At 36.0% G+C, this 26,937-nt stretch overlaps 1 protein-coding gene across 1 annotated transcript in view; it reads right to left on the bottom strand.

The window, feature by feature from the left end:
* Positions 1 to 26,937, bottom strand: part of LOC142349579 (structural maintenance of chromosomes protein 5-like) — a 91,713-nt gene that overhangs the window by 25,611 nt on the left and 39,165 nt on the right. The window contains exons 4-11 of the mRNA XM_075401237.1: positions 25,735 to 25,966; positions 23,987 to 24,055; positions 23,511 to 23,773; positions 22,990 to 23,206; positions 20,139 to 20,341; positions 17,105 to 17,291; positions 7,181 to 7,452; positions 6,593 to 6,842 (exon numbers count right to left, since the gene is read on the bottom strand). Of these exons, the coding sequence (XP_075257352.1) occupies positions 6,593 to 6,842; positions 7,181 to 7,452; positions 17,105 to 17,291; positions 20,139 to 20,341; positions 22,990 to 23,206; positions 23,511 to 23,773; positions 23,987 to 24,055; positions 25,735 to 25,966 (1,693 nt within the window). The remainder of the gene's footprint in view (positions 1 to 6,592; positions 6,843 to 7,180; positions 7,453 to 17,104; positions 17,292 to 20,138; positions 20,342 to 22,989; positions 23,207 to 23,510; positions 23,774 to 23,986; positions 24,056 to 25,734; positions 25,967 to 26,937) is intronic.

The following is a 26,937-nucleotide window of genomic DNA, read 5'->3' on the forward strand; positions in this document are numbered from 1 at the left end:
AACGGTAACAAAAATTTTGAAGAGTGAGCATAAAAGTTTTCATAGTTACGTGGAAATTATGAGTACAATGTTCATATGCTTTTAGAAATCAAAGAAAAAAAAACACGAAAAATTTAGTATCTGCATTTTGTACCCCTGAAAAGTAGATAATCAATTGGTCAAGAAGCATGCACAATCTCATAGTCACGTAAATGAAATCGTAATGATACTTATTCCTTAAATTTAATTCTAGTAAAAATAATTGCATTTAAAAATTTTTTCTGAAAAAATTGAAACTGGTTGTTACTGTAATCGTACGGTCCCAGTTTTCAAAAACTGGAAATAACAAATGTTTGGGGGCGCTAAACTTGCAGAAACAGTCAGTTTTCTGTTTTTGGATCAGCCAAGTACGCTGACCTGTTTTTTTCTTCCTCGAAAACGTGCTAGAAAAAAACATAGAAACCACATTGCCCAAAAACGGCCGCGAGAGACGCTCGTGGCCTTCCGTGAATTGAACCAACTAAAGAAATAAGATAGCCAGATCGGCCACGAGTCCATTAATAAACCACTAGACTCCTCATCCTCGGCGGAATTGAAAAAAAGCCCGGCACATCGCCTTGTGCTAGTTGTGACCGTAGCAACTGGAACCCATACGGCGTCTAGTACGGACGTGGAGGATGGGTACACCTAAATTGCACCAATTTACTGTCCATAGAGCAATGGAACAACAAGTTCGACTGCAAGCGCTGCTCTTGGCGTAAAACAATACAAGCATATACAAAGCAAAGTTTTCCCAATCACGACAACACACATCTCAACATTCTTCAACTGAAATGTAATGGTCTTAAACAAAAACTAGACAACATCATAAACTGGATGCAGAAAAATAACATCCAAATAACTGCCATCCAGGAGACCAACCTCAATAAAAATCCACCCTCAAGCCCAACTGGCTACTGCATAATCCAAGAAAAAGAGGCTCAAAGAAAGAGGCAAAGGTGGAGCGTAGCTTTTACCATCGAGGAGACAGTCCTGTTCCAAGACTCCTGCGACCTCATCAAACACAACACCACAAAGCACTTTCATCAACTTCCGCAATGCTGACTGGGCAAGCTTTAAAGACGACATTGAACTAAAACTGAAGAAGCAACAAAAATCAACAAATGTTAACCACGCGGAAAAGACCTTAAGGAAAGCCTTAAATGCAGCGGCTGGCAGACAATTCTTACAAGGAAGGACTAAAACAAGGGCTGCCAATTTTTCCGGCTAAGCAGTAAAGCTATGTGAAAACAGAGAAGAAAATCGATGAAAACATCCAGACGACCCCAAAAAATAACGCAACTAAACCATGAAATAAACAAACTTGATCAACGCAAAAACCGCAAAAAGTGGATCGAGTTTGTGCAAACACTTACACACAGCGGTAACTGCTCTAAATTATGGAGCACTGTAAAAAGGACTTGCGTCAAGTAACGCTAAACCAACTGAAAACAGCCACATACTTCGACAATAAGAAAACTACTCCTCATCATGGTCCAAGGAAATGCGCCCAAAAGTTTAACCAGCAATACACTCTTTACCCCCAAGAAAAACTAAAAACAAAAAAAAGAAAAAACAATAAAACAACACAATAAGTAATCTGGAAATAGAGAACAGAATATTTAAGTTTAACACACTGAAAAAAGACACACAAAAAAAGTAAGGCGCTGGGCCCAGACAGAACACCGCCAATCCATTACACCATCTAGGCCCCATAGCACTGAGATACCTAACTGACACAATAAACCCTTCTGTAAACAGTGCAAAAATCCCAAATATCTGGAAAGTTGGCCGGGTTATACACCTTACACAAGCCGGGAAAACTCATAGATGAATCTAATTGCAAAGTTAAGTGATTTTATAGAAAATCCACCATAAGAACATCAGCATGACTTGAGACCTGAGCACTCCACAACAACAGCTCTCAATAATGTTACCAACAATAAACAAAAAACCCTTAATCAAAAGAACCCAGCAACCGTACTCTACTAGTAGCCTCAGACCTCGCCACCACTTTTGACACGGTTGATAACAACCTACTACTAAGAGACATAATCGACGCACCTTTACCGAATAGCACTAAAAGATAGGTCGCTTCATACTTACAGTTCCGGTTTTACTTAGAATATAACAATAAAAAATCGAAGTGAAGAACACTCAAACAGGTTGTGTAATATCGCCAATGCTCTTCAACATCTACATGTGCAAGCTGCCTTCACCCCCAAAAGATATAAACATCACGTCTTACGCTGATGATATCACTTTAAGTACATCGCACACACAGGTTGAAAAATTACGTGACATGACAACTCTATACCTAAATATTTTACACGACTCGTTAGAATCAAGAAAGCTTAAGTTATCAGCTGAAAAATCAAGTGCAACTGTGTTCACAACAAGGAGGCCAAGTTTGACCCATACCTCAATATCAACAATTCACCAATACCAGTTAAGTCCAAAGTCAATGTACTGGGTGTTACCTTTGATAGGATGCTTTTTTGGAGCAAATGTAAAAAGTTCCAAAGAAAACTTAAAGCGCAAAAAATACTGAAAAAGATTGCTTTTAGCGACTGGGACTGCACAAAAGAGATACTCTCAGTGACTTACAAAGCTATCGGTCAAAGCGTCCTGAACTACGTTGCTCCCATTTAGGCTTCCACCATCAGCAACACAAACTGGAACCACCTGCAAACGCAACAAAACATTGCTCTTCGCACAATTACCGGCTGTGTAAAATGTCCGAAACCAATGACTTACACAATGAGGGTGAAATAGTGCCTGTTAAAGCTCAAACAGAAATTTTCGCAGGGCAATTTCTCGCCGACAGTTATCAGAGCCATCGTGCAGATCATAAAACAACCTCTTCAATCATTTTTCGTCCAATGAGACCGACACTAAATGATACTTATAGGGACAGCATGAACCAACACACAAACAATAAAGAGCAATTAAACCGAAATGAATACGAAAATGCGCTCAAAATATCCACCGACACACGTTCCATACTCAGTTCAACAAGGACAGCAAGGTACACCTCAGCCACCGATAGCAGAGGAAGAGCAAACGCTGCCTCCAATTGCACGTATCCGATGAGCACAACTGAGAACTGGATACTGTACCCTGCTGGACTCTTACTTGGGTAGTATCTGTGGCAATGTTGACAACAGCTGTCCCAAATGTGATGTAGCACCACATGCCGTAAACCACATTTTTAACTGAGGTAACATTACCACGGACCTGAAACTGATTGACCTGTGGGAAGAACCAATAGAGGCAGGCAAATGGCTGGACTTTATACCATCAGTCTTACACGACCCTACTGCACAGAATAATCCGCCTTCCTTGCCCTTTTCCCCTGGATGCCGCTACTGGTACCCCAGACCGGTGATAGCATGTCATTCACTATGGCATAAATGCAGTGGCCGCCGCACCACAAGCCAGTTAAGGATAGGCAGTCACACACTACTACTAATAAATCAATCATTATTATGATACAAATGCAACTAGGGTACCAGTTAAAAACGGCAACAAGCGCGTGTATCTCGCCAAAATTACCTTCAAATTGCAGCTCTGTGCAACAGCTAGAGGAACAACAACAATTAGACTCTTTGGATAAGATTCGGAGCCTCAATTTTATTACTTATACGGTCTATAAGGAAAAAGCCCGAAAAAAGCTTTTTCAAAATTGATATTCGAAATCAAAAACTCAAGATTAATACTCAAGAATTAGGGCAGATAAGTTTGGCACTACTTACATGCGCACTCTTGATCAATAACTAGTAAATGTTGATAAAATTTAAAGTTCCATAAGTGAGTTGAGACGTCAATTTCATTGAGATAAGTCACGCAATTAACCTAAAAGCAGAACAAATGACGTCACACACCGAAATTTAACTGCAAAGCAGTAGAAATGACTGAAACTGAACAAATCTATTCCAAAAAGTAACGTCGCAAAAATCATCAATGGAGACGAATTAAAAGAACATACAGGACAAGTCCTGAAATACCATTCAAAGAATTGTATTAATCTACAGTCTGACAATCATTTATTCCATCAAAGACATCATCAACATCAAAAACAACTGAACTGAACTCAAACGGCCAACTATATTCCTCTATTTGTCATTAGCAAACTGGCACTAAATGTCGATGAGTCCTCTCACTAATAATATTAAATGATAAGACAAAAATAACCAAGAAGTTTTTGAGAACACTTAGTATAAAAGTCAAAGAAAACAACAACTACTGAAGGATACAATTACATCAAAAAGCTGAGCCCTCAATGACCATCGTTGAGACCAGTCATCAATGAAATTAGGAGATAAGACAGCAATAAGTGCAACAAATATTAGCAAAACTGAAAAAATCACTAAGATTTTTTTAAAACGAACAAGCGTATGTCACAAAAAGCAAAAGCTATAAACTGAAAAGATTTGCTTTAAATAAAGAATTTTAGGCAACCAATGAGACCTCTCCATAATGACACAAGAGTTAAGACAAAGTTGAAAAGAAAAACTAGCAAAACAAAAAATTCGATAATTATTATTGAAAACAATTAGTGTCAAAGTCATAAAAGCACTCGCTTTGAGCAGAAACGATTAAATCGATAAACCTAACTCTTATTAGCAGCATCAGAGACCTGTCCCCAATAAGGAATAATTAATTGATAAGACATCAAAAAGTACAAAAAATACTTGCAGAACTCAAAAATTCACTCGAAATTTTTGAGAAAAAGTAGTTTTAAACTCATGAAAACCACTAGCTATTAACTCAAGTCATTAATTAGGTTCTTTATGCCTCCTTAAAGAACAATGAGACCTGTCATTGATGACACTAAGTGATCAGACAACAGATCCACTAATCTTTTATGACAACAAATAGTGACAAAGTCATAAAAAGTGTTAGCTGCCCCTTTATGAGTTCAAGCAAAGGCAAATAGGCACAATTAGAACACATATGTACCGTCTTAAAAACACTGATGGAAGGAAATTCTGAAAACAGAAGTCAAATTGACGCACCTGAAAAAAATCTATCTAAATAACCGCCAAATTGTTCAAACACCAAATTCTCACTCCACTTTAAAGGTATTTTTAAAAAAGTCACGCCTCAAACCTACTTGATTTTTTGCTCCCTTTAATATTTCATTGTGACCAAAATCACTACTCTAATTTTTCTTCTCACTGACGTGAAAAAGCCGAAAAAAGCGTCAACAGATCTAAAACATAGCCGGCAGATTGCCGGAATAGCTGCGAAAGAATAGACCTGCGTGACATATAATAGAGATAGAAACAGATACAGATCTAAATTGAAAAAAAAAATAGACGCCGCTCAAAAAACTAGGCTAAAAACATTCAGCGATAAATTAATAAAGCTGGTTAATATTCATTCCACAGAAGCCTCTTATTAGGGACCTTTACGGCACAAGGGAGTTCCTTTGACCTTAAACAAATTCAAAATAAACTTAAGTTTTAAAGTGCAAAAGTCATTTTATTGAGTGAGGTAAGTCACGTATGATCAAAATCTAATCACGCAAATAACCTTAAAACTTTTGCTAAAGCGAGTGAGAAATGACGTCACGCGCGCAAATTCCGTTAGTGAGAGGAAGAAGTAATTCAGAAAATTTGACTTTTTCAGCTTTGCTGTGTGAACAAATGTAAAACGGAAAAAAGGCGTCAGACAACGAAACAAAAAAACATAGCAGGACAAGTCCTGACGTACAATTCAAAGAATTTTCATTGAATGAACAGATAAACTAGACCTAAAATGGACTATGAGTTAATTGAGAAAACCATTTTAAAAAAAATCAGAACAAAAAAATTAGAAATAAACAGAAAATCAAAGTCAAAATGCCGCATGTGAACAAAAAACCACTAGCGAGAAATGAAAAATTAATTCAAACAAAAAGCTAGGCCTAGAATGAGCTGTGAATGGATTGGGAAAGCCATTTTGAAAAAAATCCGATCCAAAAAATCGAAAAAACAGTAAAAATCAGTGAAATTGCCGCATGTGAACAAAAAACCACTACCGAGAAACGGAATTTTTGTTCAAACAACGTTTTCTCACTCTACTTTAAAACTAGAGCGAAAAAAAATCACGCCGCAAAACCACTCGCTTTTTCGCTCCATTTCCTGTTTCGGCGTGACCAAAATCACTACTCCAATTTGACTTCAAAAATCATGAAAATGTGTGAACAGATCTTAAAAAAAAGACAGCGCCCCAATACAATTCAAATTCTTTGAATTGTAAAAAACCAAGAGCACCGCAATATAGCTTCGCTCAGCTTACAGCTTCGCAGCTATAAAAAAGAGACAGCGCACCAATACAATTCAAATTCTTTGAATTGTAAAAACCGTGAACAGATCTTTAAAAAAAGACAGCGTACCAATACAATTCAAATTCTTTGAATTGTAAAAATCGTGAACAGATCTTTAAAAAAAGACAGCGTACCAATACAATTCAAATTATTGCTATCCCTTCGAGGCTATTAATCAGAAAGTTCTCCCCACCTGGTTTCGCGGCCCTTAATTAAAATGAGATCGAAAATTAATTTACCAAATTAATTAAGCAACATTACCTTCATAACGTCTACTTGTTTCCTCACAGAATCTAACTTGGACATCAGTTGTTCTATCTGTCCTTTTAATTGTGTCTCTTGAGCCAACTTGTCGTTTTTCTGCTGCTGAATCAACAATTTCTGGTCCAACTCTATCGTGTCTGTCAGAAAGCGACAGTCACGCAGAACAATCTCAGTTGACGATATTTCTCCACTGTATTTTGAGCGTTTGTTCTGAAAGCGTCGATCCTTGGAATAGAAGACGCCAAATCTAAACCAAAAAGCCATCCTCAAATTTTCTGATTACTTAAATATCTGAAATATTGGTTTTGACATCATAATTTTACACAAATCTTATGACACATGCTTTTAGGATTTCTTTAACATTAGGCCCATTCTTAATAAAATGGAGTCCGCTTAATTTTTTCTACAACTATAGCTCGCCTCCAATTAGAAAAAGGTACTTCCTTCCACTATTGATCATCATTCGTCATACATTCTGATGAAAAATATTTCAAGTAAAACCAACTAGACGGTCATTTTAAGATTAACATTTTCTGTGTGTTTATAAACATGTAATTAATTGCACAGGTATTAATACTACCCTACCTTTCTGATAATTCGTCGATTTCTTTCACAGTGAGCGCCGACGTTGAAACAGGAGTCCTATGAAAAAGATATGTAGAAATCAGATATCTCTTAGCCGGCTCAGGAGCTTCAATATAGTCCAGCAGCACACCTTGACAATTCATGGCGGCAATTTGTTCTTGAGAAGGCTTCTGTGATAACATCTGGGCACATGCTTCTTCAGAAGGGGCCAGCAGAGAAGCCACATTTAGTCCCATTCTGTCATTCACAACAGATGAAAACGTGTCCAAGTCCTAGAAAACAGAACCGATCAATTCTACACGAATTGCTTTCAAACGACGGAGGGAAAAACTGGCCAAATTGATCCGAAAATTAAACATAGCCAGCAAATTACCGGAAAATAGCCGCCGTTGATCCGCTTGATATACATTGGTCCATCTTCTAAACTGAACGCTATTAAGCATAATACTAATGTCAGCCTGTCATTAGCAATCGCTTTAATGAACTTTGATAACTTAATGCACTGACTTAATGACCGGGCTTTATAAGTTTATCCCGTTTCTTTCGATTTTGATCTTTTGACTTTGATCGCATTCGATTTTTTGTGTAATTCAATGCATGAAAGAAATCTATTCAGTTTAAACAGCGAGTGAGGTAAGACACAAGTCAAACATGAAAATCGTGACTTAAGTAAAACGAAAAACAGGATCAAAAGGCATAGCGAATCAAAAAAAAAACATAGCAGGTTAAGTCCTGACGTACAAATCGAAGAATTTACCTTGTTTAAACAAAAGACTAGATCTATAACGCACTATGAGTGTGTTGGGAAAACCATTTCCAGAACAATCAGATAAAAAAAAAACAGAAAATCCAATTTAAAATGCCACATGTGAACAAAAAAACACTAGCGGAAAAAGGAAATTTGGTTGACAAAAAAATCCGATCCAAAAAATCGAAAAAACACTTAAAATCAAAGTGAAATTGCCGCATGTGTACAAAAAATCACTAGCGATAAAGCGAATTTTTATTCAAACACCGTTTTCTCACTCTATATTAAATTCAGAGCAAAAAAAATTTCACGCCGCAAAACCACTTACTTTTTCGCTCCACTTCCAGTTTCTGCGTGACCAAAGTCACTACTCCAATTTGATTTCAAAAATTCTAAATATATGTCAACAGATTTGAAAATGTGTGAAAGACAGCGCCCCAATACAATTCAAATTCTTTCAATAGTAAAAAGGAGAGCGCCTAAATAATAGCCGTTGAGAGGCTGACAGTGGCTATTAAAAATGTCCCTTTACGGCATGCACTTATGCTTTCCTAGCAATTTCAGTGTTCTTCAGTTGAGAGTTAAACTCTACAAAACTGCTTCTCGGCTTGCTGTTTCAGGCTTTATCACATTATTTTATTTCCCGCGACGAAAGTCAAACCGGTCAAACAAAAAAATTCAATGAAAAAGACCAAAAGGTCCGAACTAAAAGATACAAGATTTATGTGAAAAAGACAGAACTACCACTAGCTTAAAAGGAAACGTTGCATACAGTGCAAACAATCCAAACAGTATACGGGAGGAAGACAGAAGAAAGAACCTAACAAGCTCTTGTCAGCAATATACAGCAGAATTAGCAGCTCTGTTGAGTAAAAAGTATCTGAAAGGATGTTCACCGCGAAAAGAAAAGCGCAGAAATTTCCTTAGTGAAGGTTTTCAATCCTGATTTTGAACCAAACAACACGCTGGAAACAAGCCCCCCCCCCCCCCCAAATTTTTAAATAAAATAAATGTCTTTTACATTGTAATCTCGCCGCAGCATTTTGTTTCCAGTATCAAATACATCCTTTTTTAGCAATAAACAAGGAGGATCGGTAATGTGCGAATGCACACAATGTTCCTGCCCTACTCATCCTCATTTTTGCTTCTGAAATAGGAAACGTGCAATTTTTTAAAGTAGTTCATACTTTTTAAATTTAAATCAAACTTGATGGATTCTAAAATAATAACAGGTATGTTAACTAGAGACCTTCATACCAGTAAAGTAATATTCTAATAACGCTAGTATTCAGCTGCTGAGCACTAGAAATTCGCAAAAAAGTCATTGTGTGAACCCTTGACGCGTTATCAGATTATCATATAAAAATCGATGAAGATGAGGAATGAAAAAAACAAAGCAGTAAAACTCCTAAAACAAAACGCAAATAACTTAAACATAGCTGGCAGATTGCCAGAAAATAGCCGCAATAGCTTCATAGATCAGCAGTCTCAAAAAACCAGTAAAAAAAACAGACCAAAAAAATTCGTCTTTTCATTGAAGGCTGATATGTTATATTTTGATTAAAAATATGTATAAGTTTTTCCTGCTTCTATTAGCTGCTCTCAAATAACCTTCACACACCCATTTGACCTTCTCTTTGAATTAAAGTAAATAAAAGTCAATTTCAAAGTTAGGAAGTCTTTTTTCAGAGTGAGGTAAGTCAAGTGTGACCAAAAATTTATTCACGCCAATGAACTAAAAAAACTCGCTCCACTAAGAGCGAAAAATGACGTCACGCACGCACTTGTTGAAATTGCATGAACGAATGAGCAAAAAGCAGATTTGAAGTGGTTGTGACGTCATATGGTCGTAACAAAAATCGCGACGACGAAATTTAAAAAACCAAGAGAAGGCCAATAATAGCCCCAGCTATCGCTGAGCGGCTATTAAAAAAAACCTCGCTGGCAACCTCATCAGAGGAAAAGCGTTGGATAGTCAAACATAGGCGGCAAAAAGCCGAAAAATAGCCGCCGTTGACGCGCTTGAAGCACATTAGGATTGAAACAGAAAAAACAACAGATAGAAATTGACCGAATTCTTTTTGTATTTTTTCATTGTCAAAAAGTGTTCAAATTTGACGTGCAGTTTCAGTTAGATTCTACGCTTAAATTAAACTATGCTTAAATAAACTTCTAAACTGAATGCCATTAAGCTTAATACTAATGTCAGCTAGCAATCGCTCTAACGAACTTTGATAACCTGATGCACTATGACTTAGTGACCGGGCTTTCTGTTTATACCGTTTCTTTTGATTTTGCTCTTTTGACTTTGACCGTATTCACTACATTACGTAATTCAATAAGTGAGAGAATTTAAAATCCATTCAGTTGGACCTTGGAACAGTGAGTGAGGCAAGTCAGAAGTCTCAAGCCTGAAAATTGCGACTTATGTAAAACGAAAAACGTGATCAAAAGGTAAAGCAAATTTTAAAAAACTGCTGACGGCGACTATTAACAAAGCATATAAATAAACACAAAAAGAACAGTAGGAAAAATCTTAAAAGCGATATTTGTTTTTCGGTTTTTCGAGAAAATTAGCGATGGCTGAGCAATCAAATCCTCCAAAATCTTTCAAACTACTACCTATGAGACGCCAAATACATTGATTATAGACTAACTTATAAGCTGATGCGATATAAATTTACTGAGACTAAAAACAAAAAGAAGAAACATAGGAGATCTCAAAAATCAATCAGTTTTTGACACATGTGAAGTTGCTCATTGATTGAATGAAAAAAAACCAATACAAATAAAGATATTTTCATAAAAAAACCCGGATGACAGGACGGCAAAGTAAACCTACAATAACTCGCGTTACTTACAAGAAACAAATATGGCCAAAATTGATACTAGAAATCGATCAAAACTTTTGAATAGATTCCGTTATGCTTCACGAGAGAACCAATAAGAACTGTCCTTCATGCCACTATGAAACAGGACAGCAAAAAGAGAACTATAAGGGACAAAACTCAAAACTTAATTGATAATTAATAAAAATACATAGCTTTAGAGTCATTAAAATTCAAAAGCTGCCAATATCAACTGTACACATTATGTCGGTTTTTAACGTTTCATTGGAACGCCGCTGGTACCTGTCTATTTAGACTTAGCATTAACACAACATAATGAACAACATATTTTACATTAGAATTCACAGTGATAAACTCATAAAAACCAAAGGCTGTCAACTTTAAATAGGATAGTGTTGTCCCATTATAAACTATCGGGAATCGCGATTAATCAGACTATGCCATAAGACAACAAAAAGTACAACAAATAAAATCACGACTACCCAATTCACTAAAATTTCCAAGAGACTACATTCAGATAAAGTTGTAAACACGAAAAACTATCAAGTCTAAACATTATCGAGAAAGAGAAATAAAAGAACACTGAATTCAATCCATTATTGCTGTGCAAAAACAAATAAGTAGATTGCTCAAAACAAAATGGCAGTGCAAAGTATCAATAATAATAGCAATGTCATTACTGAAAAAAACTTAATTATTCGAATTGGAACCCAAGAAAAGTTAGTTTTTAAACCTTACATGTTTCCAAGAAAAACAATCCGATAACTGCATGGAAGGGTCTCCTTTAAATTCCTCAAAAAAATGATTAAAGATCTGTTTTTGAAATTTTTATTATCGTTTTTTTCTTAAGAGACAAGGTAAAGAATTCCAGTCCTGTAAAGCTTTTCTAACGAATGAATTTTCTAGTTTTGAGCTCTTGAATTTATAACCCCAGTACTCGAGTCCAGTTCTTTCAATTTTGTTAATTTTCCAGGTTTCAAGTTCACGGCCCCTGCTTTTATCAAATGCTGGTAGTTGGTTGGTTTTAATCTTCCAGATGTAATTAATTCGCTTGAATTTCAGAAAATAATGCATAGGTAGAATTTTATGCTTTAGTTTCAGATCTCTAGATGAATCCAACTTTTTCCTAAAGAAGCTAGCTTTAACTGCCCAATTAAGTTGTCTGTCCAGTGTTAGAACAAAATTTTGGTTGATAGACTGAATGATAGTTGCTGAATAATGCGTTGAGAATGAGTTTTTTCATATTAACTGTAATTGTTCGTCTGTCATATTGTATAAATAGTCTTAATACCGGCAGCCATTCTTTTTAGTATGTGTTTTGTTTCTTCTTGGAAAGTTAATAATCTATCAATGTGGACGCCTAAGTATTTGATCGCCTCTTTTTTCCATCAATGACTACATTGTCAACAACCATTTGTGTATTGGCAGTTCGTTTTGTTCTGCTAAAGACTATGAACTCTGTTTTAGAGGCATTGAGACTTAACTCATTTGATTGGAAAAAGGTAATTAACTTTTGTGTTTCCATTTCTAATTTTTTTTGCCATCTTCGATTGAGGTATTGGATGTGAGAACGATTGTGTCATCTGCATATTGAACAAGCTCTGTTTCGTTGTCAAGGTACTTACGCATGTCATTTATGTATAAATTGAACAGCAATGGACCAAGGACCGTTCTTTGAGGAACTCTTCTTGTGATTTCAACTGGATCCGATAGAATGTTTTGTATTTTTACTTGCTGCTTGCGATGAGACAGAAAGTTATTGATTAATAGCCCAGACCATGTATTAAAACCTAACATAACTAATTTTTCATCAAGAATTTTGTGGTTTATAGAGTCAAAAGCCTTGGATAAATCCAGTAGAGCAGCAGATACATATTTACTTTTATCAGTTTCTGATCGTATAAACTCAGTACAGTACGTGATTGCATTTGTGGTTGAAAATCTTTTTCTAAATCCATATTGCGTTTTGGTGATCAGCTTTTCACTCCATAAGTAATCTACAATTTGGTCTCTGAGAAGAATTTCAAAAATTTTTGATATACATGGTGTGAGTGAAATTGGTCTATAGTTGTCTGGATCCTCTGTGTCTCTATTTTTGAAAAGTGGTATTACAATGGCTTTCCTTAAAGATTTTGGAAAACTTAGTTCTTTGATGGATTGATTTAATATGAATGACAGATGTGGAACAAGTTCCGACGCTGCACCTTTAAGTGCCCATGCTGGTGTCGATGAAGGGCCTTGATGTTTACTTACCATGAGATGACGTAAGGCGTCGTGACATTCCTTATCTGTGACAAAACGGAAACTGAATGTTCGTTCTGAAGGGTTGTTTTTCTCTCTAAGGCCCCTGTAAACTTTTGGTCTTTTGTATTGGCCAAGTTGAGAAAATCGAAAATTAAAAAGGTTTGCCATTTTTATAATCTCCGTTATGTAGTCTCCGAAAACGTTTCTCAAATAATTAATGTCCGTTTGCGTTTTTCTCTGATTTCATATTTAATTTATCAGTTACCACTTTTGCCTGTCTGTTGCCGCAGCTTCAATGAGATCTGCGTAAAAATTGTTAAAATCATTTGTTTCTGATTTTAAAACATCTTGCTTTAGTTTAAAAACTGTTTTGTAGTTTTCGTCGTTTAAAAATTTGTCTCTGGAATATTTAAGAGACTTAGTTCTTCTAGTTAGCCATTTAACAGCCAATTGAAACTATTTTTATTGTTTCGTATACAACATTTTTTGAGAAGCGCATGAAGATTTAGTACTTGCGCTAGAAGATAATCAGAAACTTCAACCATTTGAGATGGGTTCAATATAAAAGTGACCAATTTAATTCGCTTACAGGTGTTTGGTAGCTTGATTTCTTAAAGTATCTCTTGTCATGAATATATTTAATCAATCGAGGTTGTTTTGTTTTTGCATAGCAGTTAAAAATTCCTAAAACACCAAAATGGTCACTTTTTAGGTTAGTATCACAAGCGAAAACTTTTTCGAATAAGCTGGGTTCACATATGAGATAATCAATTAAGGTTTGAGTTTTTGAGTCGTTGGAGATTCTTGTTGGTTCTTTGTTATTCTGAACCTGTAGTCCATAAGGTGTAGTTCCTGTACACAGTTTTTCTCGTTCTCCCTTTTTAAAAAATCAATGTTGAAATCGCCTGTCACAATTATCTGCTTATTTTCAGTGGTAGCATAGTCAAGGTTTAAAGCTAATTCATTTAAAAACAAGCAAGATTGTTTTTTATCCGGACAGTAAGAAATATTTAGTAATACTTGTCTTTTATTTGCAATGGTGAGATTTATCCAGATCGATTCAAACTGTGGGCTAAATTTGTTTAGATCATGCCTTATTTTTGGCGACAGATGTTTTGGAACTAGTGCCAAAACTCCTCCCCCTTTTCTTATTGTCAGACATCGATGCTAACCTGTCGTTGCGCAAGCATAAATAATCGTCTAAGGGAGGATTGCGGAAAATTTCCTCAAATTTCGTTAACCAGTTCTCCGTGAAGCAAAAAATACAGTTGGTACATGTTGTTATTATCTGTTTCAAGTGAAAAGTTTTTTTAGAGATGCTCTGGCAATTAGAGCAAAGAAGTTTCAGTTTTTTTGCGCCTTTTGAAGTATATTTTGGGTCTGAGTTTGAGACAAAACTGGCCCTGGATTTGTTTCGATGTCGCCAGATCTAAGGAGATTGATTAATATGAAAAGAAAAGAAGTAAAATTCAGAGTAATTAAAAACGTTGCAGTTAGTTTTACTGTTAAAGTAAACTTAAAAGAGAGTCCCTTGCACACAGTCTTTCTATAACACAATTTGTTTGAATTCTTTTTCTCTATTGACGTGGGAAAGCTTGAGGTCAATAGAAGAAAGAGGACAAAAAACTTTTTTTCGGCTAGATACAGCATAAATATGATCACAAGAAATTGTTATAACTACGCTTCCGTAGACACTGTTTTCAATTCCGTAAAGTCATCAATAGTTGTAGTAGTTACGGGCAGTTGTGTTGCAATACTGAGCATGTGACGCATTTGTAGCATAACTTGGATTATATTGGTGTTGCCAAATATTTGAGACATATAACGGATTGAGTCTGTGTTGCCTGTTGAATTGGATTTTGTTTGCTTTTGCATATTTAACGTCATTCGAACGGCCCTGTATATGTGTTTGTACTTTATTGTTAGATAGAACGTTGTTGTCTACTCGACCGTTTGAGCTAAGTAACAAGTGCGACAGCATCCAATTTTTTAGCAACGGGACTCCAAATCGATGGTTAAGGTGCACATTATCAAAGAATAAATAGTTGTATCCAACGTTGTGTTCGTCTGTTTGATCGATACTAGTTCCTTCCTCTTTAATGTTTTTGTTCACATTCAAGATTTTAAATCCAATTTGATTACTGTATGTGCTATGTATTAGCTCATTAAACTCGTCAATGCAATTGTTTTTGTCCATGTTTTGCGGTAAGTTTTTTAGAGGAGGAACTTCGCATACAACAAATACTTCTGGTTGGAACTTTTCAATACATTTTTTAACGAGTTTGGCATGATCCGCAAAGTTATCTTGCGCACATATTTGATGATGTTTAAGAACATTGTTCGTCTTATAGTATTAGCGTTTCAATTTTTCTGTCTTCATACTCACTTACAACCTTTATATTTTCATTAGTGGTGGATCCCCTGTATGGATGTACAGCACAATCAGTGTGGAGTTGTTTTATCAAATTCCAATTTAGCGATTATGCTACTGCCCAAGACTAAATTGCGAGTCTCCCCTCGAAACGGTTTTTTTGGAAGGATCTTACTTTCTCAAAGTCGTCCGTTTGCGTGCTCATTTCTACCGTGATTCCTGGTCGTGCTTGCACTCCAGTCTCCAGAGTCCTGGCTGAGTCATTGTGCACTATTGAACCACCGTCAAGCATCTTTTGAGCATATTTGGTAATAACATCTTTGATAAACATATCTTTTTCCTCCAACTTTGTAATTTATCAAAAATTTTGAACGCCTCCTCCTTTGAGAGGCTCATGTAGGCTTGTTTGTTAATCATTTTTCTAAGTGATGTAAATAGAGAATCGAAATTGTGTTACGGAAGCAGAAAGAACAATTCAGTTAGTGAACATTAATGTTTAACAGAAAACAGATAGCGATGAGGAAAGATCGAAAAACTGCAAAAAGAGGGCCAACGAATTGGAGTGCAACTAGGATGAAGCAATCAGAAGACCCTTTAACACACATCAGATTGAACGAACCATCGACAAGACCAAATAACACATGCAAACCAATTCATAATCTCCGTATCTTTGGAACCAAAAATTCGACATTACGAAGGCTCCCTACGTGAGAAAATTGATGAACTTCACACATATATATAAACCTAAACAACAAAGTTTAAGCACAGTCATACCACAAGATCAGTAAAAGCATGCACTGGATAGATAGGATACATGCACATCGCTCGTGAGCTTAGGACGTAAGATATTAGGCGAAAACTCGATGAGACAAAGCCAATTTTTGTAGCCACAAAACAAATTTTCTTCAAACTTTTTGTAGAAAATAGGCGAAACCAATTAAAATGCTTAAAGACGATACTCTAAAATCCGCTTTACGCTATAAAGTACTCTTATGTCCTTGTGAATTGTCTTTACATGAAAATGAGTTAACAAAGCACATGTGGAAGGTTCTGCTTTTCAAACTATTACATCATTTAAACCCCCTCCCCCCGCAAAAGAATTTAGCAAGAATGAGGAAACAGAGTGGAGATCGTAATAAAAAGGTTTTGATAGCTTTATTCTAAATAGTATAGAGCTATGGGGGCTCAAGAAAATTCGAGAAGGATGTTGCCATAATTGCCGGATGGACCTAAACTGACTTGCTCCGAATGATCAATATTTAAAATAAATCGTGAAAGTATTGTTAAATCAATCTACTACAATGTGGAGACCATTGTTAGGGACACTTAGGCAGTTTTAAGAGTCAATTGGATTCTCGTTCCTCATGCGATTCTACCAAAACTTGTTCACATGCTCACAGAACTTTCGCCATATATACAACTGCTCTTTTTCTCACAGTTTCCTCATCAACGACAACGTCTCTCCCGCTCAGCTTAAATCACTGACTCTATATACTCATACTGACGTTAATGTAACCCTTGCAGCGCCGTAGACTGCTTGTGGAAAACGAAGCAAATCGTTAGTAATAAGCATACGCCAATATTGATGCAGATTACTTTTCAAGAAACTTGAGCACTCGTTTATCGATAGTTGCGAGCTAATTCTTTTCGCATCAAAATACTCATCGCTAACAAATTTCTACATAGTTATACACAAGTGATCACAAAAATACCTTTCTTGAAGAGAAGACGAACGCAAATAGATCCCTGTTCTGCAGGTGCATTTCCACCTGTCTGCTTTTAGTTTGATCTGTGACTGTCAAAGAGAGGAACATAGGGTAGCAAAAGTCAGCCTCAAAGTTAAGCGTTGCGCGACTCCCATCTCCACTACCTCCCATCGCTAACTGTTCCTTCACATACCTGTTCAACATTCAGGTGTCAAAAATATTTGTTTTAATTAGAATGATATATTGTGATTACATTATCAATACGCGTCGTTATCGTTCCCGTAATTGACCCCCCCCCCCCCAACAGGGAAGATAGAATTTAATGCCCCTCTTCAAATACTGCAATAGAAAGCCAGAAATAACGCCATTGACAACCTTGCCAAAATTGGGATGGAAACGAGTAAGTTTGACAGAATATTTTCTTTTCAAAACGTATTCCAAATTGGTAAGCAGTTTTAGTTACATTAAATATGTATACCGCTTCTATATTAATCACTATGTATACGTTAAAACATGCGGAGTCTTACGCTCTGGCATGAGTGCACTGGCGCCCGCAAGCTGGGTAAAAGACCCGAGACTATGACTCATATTCTAACTAATTTAGTGAGTCATGAGCAAAAAAATGAGGCGTTTTGTCAATAATGAGGCGGCTGTGGACTTTATACCAAAATATTCCGCACCTCTATTTCTCCATCTCCTATTTCGAGGGAGTTATTTATGAAGTACAACCAAAACAGTTTCCTGAAATTTGCACAGGTTAAGAAATTAAAGCGTATTTGAAGACAAAGCCTGTACAAACGGTTACAAATTGTTAAAAAGTTAAAAATTAAGACCCGAGACTATGACTCATATTCTAACTAATTTAGTGAGTCATGAGTGAAAAAATGAGGCGTTTTGTCAATAATGAGGCGGCTGTGGACTTTATACCAAAATATTCCGCACCTCTATTTCTCCATCTCCTATTTCGAGGGAGTTATTTATGAAGTACAACCAAAACAGTTTCCTGAAATTTGCACAGGTTAAGAAATTAAAGCGTATTTGAAGACAAAGCCTGTACAAACGGTTACAAATTGTTAAAAAGTTAAAAATTAAGATCAATCAGTTATTTCTGAAAACAAACTGAAAAAATCATGTTGGTTAAAGAAGCTCCAACAGTGATTTGAACAGAAATCGGTCTATTTTTAAACCAAATTTTAACGTCCGAAACAGGATAAAAAAGTCAGAATCAGTAAAATATTTCACAAATCCGTCTAGATATGCGTCTAGATTAGATGATATGCCTTCATTTACACCTGATTGAACAAGTTCTCCCCCTTGCATATATGACAAGTTTTAGTGCAGTTTATGCAGTTTTTTCACCCAAACTGAGAACGTTGCATCGGTATCTAAAGGTAGGACCGGCGAGTTGTTTTATGACCATCACTAAATGTGATAGGTCAAAATTTTCACACAAATGCATGGCTTATGTTGTTCAAGCACACGCTTGATATAGCTTGATTTCCTTTTGTTTTCATTGATTGATGACTTCTGATTCATTTTGATTTGTAAAAGTTGCGGGTTTTATGTTTTACCCACGTGTGCAACCTAGCAATTCTTTGTAATCTGGAAATCTCTTGTGAATAAGTAGTAAACATTGGTGACATTTTTAACGACAAACACATTGAAAGCAACCAAACTTCTGAAATTGAAACACTGAAAATAAAATATTAACATTAAAACTGAAAAAAATAAAATTTTTTCTGAATACCATTTCTAATCTAATGTTCCCTTAACTCAAAATGTTTGTTGTAATTTAGAACACTTTAGAAAGGAGCCGTCACTTGGCGACAATAACGAAGATTCAGAATAAAGAAGATAGAGATTTGAAAAAAAAGCAGAAAGAAAGGAAAATAGACAAGTACACAAGAAAAAAAGAATGTGTAACAAGAAATGATGTCTACAGACGAGTGTCTCTCTGAGCAACTAACTAGTCTTAATTTCATTTTGAAATTCTAACAAAGAACAAAGTTGACAAAAAAATGCAAGGGTCTTCATCCGAAGTAACACTTATATAATTATATAGCTATAAAACACCTACTATCCTATTTATATAACTAAAATCATATTTATAAACCTAGTATCTTATATATAAGAAAACTTTGTCCACATTCCTGTAGAAAAAACAAGCATTGCACTTGTTAAATTTGCTAAAGAGTATTCCACATTTCTAGATGAGGTTAGTCTTCAATAACATTTTTTTTAATTTTCAGGATGCGTATACATTGTTTTCAGCTCCGAAGTAGTTTTCATACACACACACACACACACACACACATACACACACACACAAGAAAAAACAGAACACTCAAAATTTTTTTTGTTGTTTATAATCAAAATTTCCGATGTGTGCATCGATATTTGTGGTATGAACCAAATTGAGGCACTGATTCGGTTCAAATTAGAAGCCATTAATCAATATCGCTCCTCCCACATCAGTTTAAAAAGTTTTACGGTGAAACCTAGCCAATTCAGGAATACTGGTCGGTCAGCTATCGGTTTCGCTTTCATAGCTATTAATAGATCAATAGTAATCAAACATAACCGAGCAACGTCGGGCGAATTGCTCTCAAACGACCGGTAAGTGGTTGGCTTTGTCAGTAGCCAGCCACGGGGAGGGGGCAACAGGGGCCGCAATATTGGTGGTGGGGGTCTTCAACCTCTAACAACCGCCCTCCACGCCATAAGTTCAAGTCTCCAAAACAGATTCCGTGAATAGCATACTTGGAGACTAGTGAGCTGAAAGGCTCTGAGAATGCCCGCTAGGTGCTACCTGCTTATCCCGTTTTTGAAGACGAAAAATCAAATGGGTCAGACGAAAAATCGGTCAAGCAAAAAATTGCAATAAGACCGACAGGACTAATATAATTGCTACAAACTTCGTTTGAGAGCAATTAAAAATATTTTTTAAAAGGGGCAAACAGTTGTTTCATTCGACCTACAGCTTGGCAGAATAGAATGCCATTGCTCTTTAAGACTAAATAACGTATTCAGTGACGCTAACAGATAGGCCTTGTGAGCATGTTGGTTGTGAGTGGCCAATTTATTCTCCTTCTCATGTAGTCTGTTCTCAAAGTTGTGCAGCACTCTGTTCAAGTTGCTCAAGTCAGTCTTGACCAACTGCAGATCCCATTTCACTCTTTCCATTTGCTCTTCCACTGGAACTGCATCTTTACTCTGCAGACGGGCTATCTCCTCATCTAACTCCTAAGAAGTTTAACTGATTGAAAAAAATGAAAACATAGCTGGCAGATTGCCAGAAAATAGCCGCAATAGATTCGTAGATCGGCAGTCTAAAAAAACAGTAAAAAAGACAGACCAAAAAAATTCGTCTTTTCATTGAAGAGTGATCTGTTATATTTTGATTAAAAATCCGTATAAGTTATTGCTGCCTCTATTAGCTGCTCTCAAATAACCTTCATTTAGAGTGACACACACCCATTTGACCTTATCTCTTTGAATTAAAGCAAATAAAAGTCAATTTCAAAGTGAGGAAGTCATTTTTGAGAGTGAGGTAAGTCAAGTGTGACCAAAAATTTAATCACGCGCATGAACAAAAAAACTCGCTCCACCAAGAGCGAAAAATGACGTCACACATGCAATTCAGTTAAAATTGCATGAACGAATGAACAAAAAGTGGCTGTGACGTCATATGGTCGTAACAAAAATCATGACGACGAAATAAAAAAACATAGCCGGAAGAATTCCGGAAGCGACTCGAAGCATCAGAACCTCACTAACAAAACCGTAATTGCAACGGAAGCCACTACCTTTTGTATGAAACCATTAGCTCACTACCTCTCCAGGTCTGCTCTAAAAATTGGTGAAATTTAAACCACTGTCAACAAGAGAAACAAAATGCAGCAAAATTTTATATTATTGAAAACGTTTGGTAACGTTAAAAAAATCCAAAATAATTAAGGTGCTCAAAAACCTGATAGTCTGAAAAAGCTGAAAAGGTTATCAACACCCCTCAAATAATTCATGATTCCAATCTGAAAAAGATCGCGAAAGCAAACGGCAGATAATAATCTTAGAAAATCTTACTAAGTTTAAATCTTTTCAAAAAAGAAAGTTCAAATTTGAGAACCAGAAAACACCTAAAACTACACTTCATATCACTGCGATTAAGACAAAAACACACACCTGTTCCTTGTTGTACATAAGCTAGACAACATGATTTCATTCAAAAATAAAATTGATCATAGAAAAGACATGAGTAGCAGAATATTCAAAGGCAAAAAAAGTTCAAACTATTGCCAAGGCCGGAAAAAACCTGTAGTTATTAGCCATCAGTAAAAATTTTGGAAAACTCTTGCTATTAAACTCCCAGTACCGCCTTATGCTGAATGAAATCAATTGCAAACCAAAGAAAAGACGAAAATCTAAGAAAAAGCTGAAATCTTTCATTTTTTACAACTGAAAAAATCAATATACCAAAAATAAATGTAGGTGCCAGGACAAAGCTAGAAAGATACTAACTAGAATGTTAATATGGACACAATGTAAGGAACACCGTAACAAAAAGACATTCTTCTTGATTTTTGAAAGTTAAAATTTAAAAAATACAAGAAAAACGAATACATTTCATTGTTCAGCATTCAAGACCTAGAAAATATAACTAGTCATCCGATACCAAAATCTATCCTCCTGAAGAAAACAACAATATAGGAAAAAGCAGAAGTCATATATAAGAAACATTGAAATATTTAGCAAAAAAATGGTCAAAGACCAATTAAATTAAGACGGCATTTTTGAAAAAATGAAAAAATCTTAACTGTTTTTTCAAAAATTAACGCCAAAAAATGATTGAAATTTTATTGAAACGAAATAATAGTCCCTCATGTTGCACAAAAAAAACTATTTCTAGCAACTACAACCAAAAGACAAACGAAGAACTGACGAAAATCGGAAAAAAACTACCAAAATCGGATTAGCATATGTACAATTTTATGAAACAAAATTACATCGAGGTAGAAAGAGGCGTTGAGTATAGGACTTATCACAGAGAAGTTGCCATATTAACTGATTGTTAACAAAAAGACGGTTAAAAAATCCAAAAATGACGAAATTAATATAAAAAAAAGCCAAAAATTAACTAAAAAATCAAAAATTATGTGTCAATTTTCAATTTGAAACGCATTTTCAGGCTCTGCAAAACACTGTGGCATCAATTTCCGACGGTTGCATTTCAATATAGTATCCAATAAAATTTATTTCCACAAGAAACCAAATTAAAAGCAAAAAAATTGGGCCACTTAGACGAAAAAACGGCTAAAAACGGTTATCTATATGTGCAATTCAGTCAAAAACTACTTTTCAAAGTCAAAAAGTCATTCACTAGACGCAGCGCATGATCAAAAAACTTCTCTCGCTAAGCGAAAATCTGTTCACCAAGACAGCTTTTCTCACTTTCGCTTTTTGGTCAAAATGCCGGGTGAACAAATCTACTTCCTGTAAAAAAACCGCGAGAAAACCAATACTCCTCTTCGAGTCGTAAAAAACCAAGAGAAGGCCAATAATAGCCCCAGCTATCGCTGTGCGGCTATTAAAAATGAATTTCGTTTGCTCAGCGAAGAATTTTATACATGTACTTTTCTCGCTCGCTGTCAAACATGTGGCATGAAACTCGCAATCTGTCCTCTCGGCTTCAATTGGCTCAGCCTGTTGGCCTAAACACTTAGTTTTCACGCAGTTTGACTTTACATCCTGTTTTAAATACACTCCAAAAATTATCGATAAAAAAGACGCTCCACCAATACTCTTCGAGTCGTCAACAACAAACAGCTATTAAACAAGCACCTCTTCAAAATGAAAAACCAATTAGATATTGTTTGGGCTATGGAATAGTTAACCTTCTGTCTGGCTGCAATTTGTTCTGGGGTAGTGAGTGTGGAGTGAGCGTGGGTGTTGTCTGTGATCTGTTGCTGAATGAGGGCAATCTCCTGCTTCAGTTTGTTCACTTCTGTCACTCTTTTATCCTCGTCCCGCTGTCTCTGCTCCAACTGGTGGACTGCTTTTGCCTGAGAATCAACACATCCCTCCGCTCTCTGACTCAGCAGTTCTTGAGACCTGGATACATATTGAAACTCTGTGACATAGGGGATATTTTATCCTCAGCATTAGTTCGCCGTCAAAATATAACAACACACTTTGCACAACATCCTCGTCAAATATATAACTATAAATGATTTATATGCGATCTTTAAGTTGGCTGTTAGAAATGTATTTGGAACAATGAGAAATGTATTTTGATAACAATTTCACATCAGCAAACGATAATGTAGTATAATATAATTCATTATGGTAAATGATGTAATTATGAAGATTCGGAAAGGACATTGATTAACATTATTTTCAAAAAATAAATCTATACCTCATGGCTGAAGTGATGTCTTTAACAGTTGTGTTGACTGCCTTCTGAGAATTGATGGCGGAATCCCTTTTGGTCTTGAGGAGATTCTGCAATGGTTTCACAGTCTTCTCTCTCTTCACGTTAGTCTCATTCTCCAGTTTCTCTCTTCGCTCTCTCAGATCGTTGAACACTTTCAGCTCATCTTCGTAAATTAGGAACAGTCTCTTCTGACGCAGCAGATTGCTCCGCTGCTCTTTCTCTTTTCTCTGTTTCAGTTGCTCAACCTAATACAAGCTCCAAGTTATTTTCACACCGTCAGGTAAATTCTGCGACTAGATTAACCAAGATTAGAGAAACGTTGCAACGAGGGAACCTTGCAGGTTTATCTTCACTTTATGAACTATGGTAATCATTATTACTTAGGTATCATATTTGATTGGCACCAGTCAATGGTATAAACTGAAAAAATGTCAATTCTCAAACAGATTCAAGCCTACCTGTGGTGTTAACAGGGCTCTTTCGCTTTCAAAATTGGCAATCAACTCATCTGTTTTCGCCCGCCAGGACTAAAAAAATAAGCATTGGTTATTTTTTCTAAAATTGAGAAACATCAAATAAAGCACGAATTCATAACAAGCCATTTATAACACGACGCACGACATCTGTAATTCGTCTTGAACAATTAAAATTCACAAAAATTAACACTGTTATGTGGTATATACATAGTCAAGACTGGACTATCCGGAAAACCTGCCGAAGGCAGCCCAAGAGCATTTAATTCAAATGTCATCAGCATAAAAATTAATCACTATTATGAAAATTAACATTAAAATTGAACAAAATATGAAACATCATGAGGATGAAGATCAACAGAATAAAATATAAATAAGACGAAAAAGCAGATTAAACACAAATCATCTCTATTTAAAGGATGCAGTCCAGCACAGACCCATGCCCGTAAGAGACACTTCCTAGCGCAAAGGAGGATGAGAGTCTAAGTACAGTTCTTGAATGATAAGAGTGAATTTCGAGTAATCATTAAAACCCTACAACAGTAGTTAGTTCCGCACCTTGACCACTGAAAGGCATCCCGCAAAAGCAAGAACCTGTCCAAGACTGCAAAATCATATAACTTAAAACGATAGAGGCAATCTGATACTACTTTGATTCGTTCTTATTTAAAGATAATATTTGCCAGCTCTATGTTCCCTATTATGAAATTATCACTGAATTCTTGCAAATATGCGTTTTTTGAATCTTCAGTTTTAAGGCTTGTTTGGATTTCAAAGTTTCCTTTTTTGAACAGGTTCAGCAGACAAATTGTCCTAAATTCTAACGAGAGTTGTTTCGCTTTGCATTTGATTATTGGCAGAGTTGATCCCGCTTTCCTTTGCTCCAGTTATATAGCACTTTCACTTTGTGAGATTTCTTTATTCACCACTCGTTTTTAAAAAACTACTATAATTGTAACTCAAACACCCCTGCAATTTTTAACTACTCCAGCTTATCCGACATGCTGTCACGATACCCATTACAAAAAGCGATTCTGAAAACCGTTTTTGATTTTTGAATTATATCGCGATTACTATTTCACGCAACCATATATAAAAACCCCATATTCCAAGACTGGTTGTTCATACGTTTTATAATAATTTATAAGCTAATTAATTGTCATTACATCACGCAACTTATAGACAATTGCACAGCATTCATTCATCTTTTTCCGTATATACTCAATTTGTTGTCTGAAAGAAAGTTTGCAATCCAGCCATATTCCTAAATATTCGCAGGAATCTACACCTATTAGTATTTCATCGGAAAAGTTTAGTGAGATGTCGTCTTTAGCAGTGCCAAAGCTAAGTAATTTAGATTTCGTAGCCTTTACGTTTACTTTGTTGTATTTCATCCATTGATCGACCTTTTCGATATCTTTCTAAGCTCCTTGTTACTTACAAATGAATTTTTCTACTATTGCTTTATCATCAGAAAAGAGTGTTACCGAAGAACTAAAAACCATTTTATACAGATAAGCTTGACTCTTCGGATCATTTCTTGGACAGGGCTAATTGAAGAACAACAAAAAACGGATCTATTCTGTGAACCCCCCTCCCAGAGTTTTTTTTATGACCCCCACTTACAAATTATGGGTTTTCATATAATAAGTTACTATATAAAAAGCACTTGCATTTGGGGGTCGTCAATGATGTATGAACATTAATCTGGGGAGGGAAGGGATTCCAACTACCTGGTAATCTCCGCTCTCAGAAGCCATCTGATTCAACTCCTTGTGCTGCTGGGTAAGAGAGGGGTCTATAGAGTTGATGGAATCGTGCAGCCGCTCACTGTCTGACATTCCACTGAATGCCTGCACTCTGTCTTGAGGAAGGAACTGACACAGGTTGTCAATGCGAATCTTGAGCTGTAACTTCAGTTGCTCAATTGCATTTGCAGTTGAAGCTTCTCCGTTCAATGTCCACCTTTAAGCGTCATTCGTTACTATTAACAATTTATTTCGGGCTTCTCAAAAAACCTATTGAATTAGAAAAATCAGGAATGTTTTCAGGATGCAGCTTTGGTTCATCGCTTTATGCAATCAGTCATTGCTATGTTCAAACAAATAGAAAAGGCTATATTGAGAATATTGAGAACTCAACAACTTCCCAATGAAAATTTTCTGATTAATTATATTAGCATTGCAATTTGTTGTTCCGACCCTTCTAAGTGTGGGGGGACTATGTGGTCAACTGGTTTTTCATTGCTCGGTCAATTCTGACCCATCGATATATTCATCGTAGATAGTTGTGAGAGGTATCATAAGGAACATCGTACAGCTTAGAATATGAAATAGGAGATTTTTTGAATTTCGTGTTTTCCAAGGTAGTTATCGAGGTTCAAAACTTTGTGAACATTCGAAAGATATCCCCTGTTTTTCTTCACGTTTTCCGGAATTTTCCTCAAATTTTCGCTAAAATCTGTTAAATTTGTTAACGATGGCGTTATAGGTTCGCCTATAAACACAGAGGATGTTTGCTGAATTGTTTGATCTGGCAATTTTTGCTCAAATTTTGGTTCATCAAAATTTAGCTTGATCATCAAAATTGGCACCAAACATGCTTCTTCAGCCCATTTTTTTCAAATTTGACAAAATAATGACCTAAAAATTGCCGACACAATTAATTTCGAGTAAACTCTAAAGAAGGCTAGTTTACTCTGGCTTCCTATAAGAGGGTTTTGGAACGAACCTTTTTCGGGTTTTTTGCCATTTTAAAATGATCCTTATCCAAAGAGCGTCATTTGTTTCTGATATATTAAAACATTTTGTTGCAAAACCTATTTCGGTAAAATTTGGAACCATTATTTGTTATTACAGTACGCTCAGCAGTATCAAGGCTAGTTTTGATCTCATCGTCGTTTTCGAAAATGACACTTTTTTCGGATTTTACTGTGA

The sequence above is a fragment of the Convolutriloba macropyga genome, chromosome 11 (genome assembly GCF_964194025.1).
Source record: "Convolutriloba macropyga chromosome 11, txConMacr16.3, whole genome shotgun sequence".
Classification (NCBI taxonomy): domain Eukaryota; kingdom Metazoa; phylum Xenacoelomorpha; order Acoela; family Convolutidae; genus Convolutriloba; species Convolutriloba macropyga.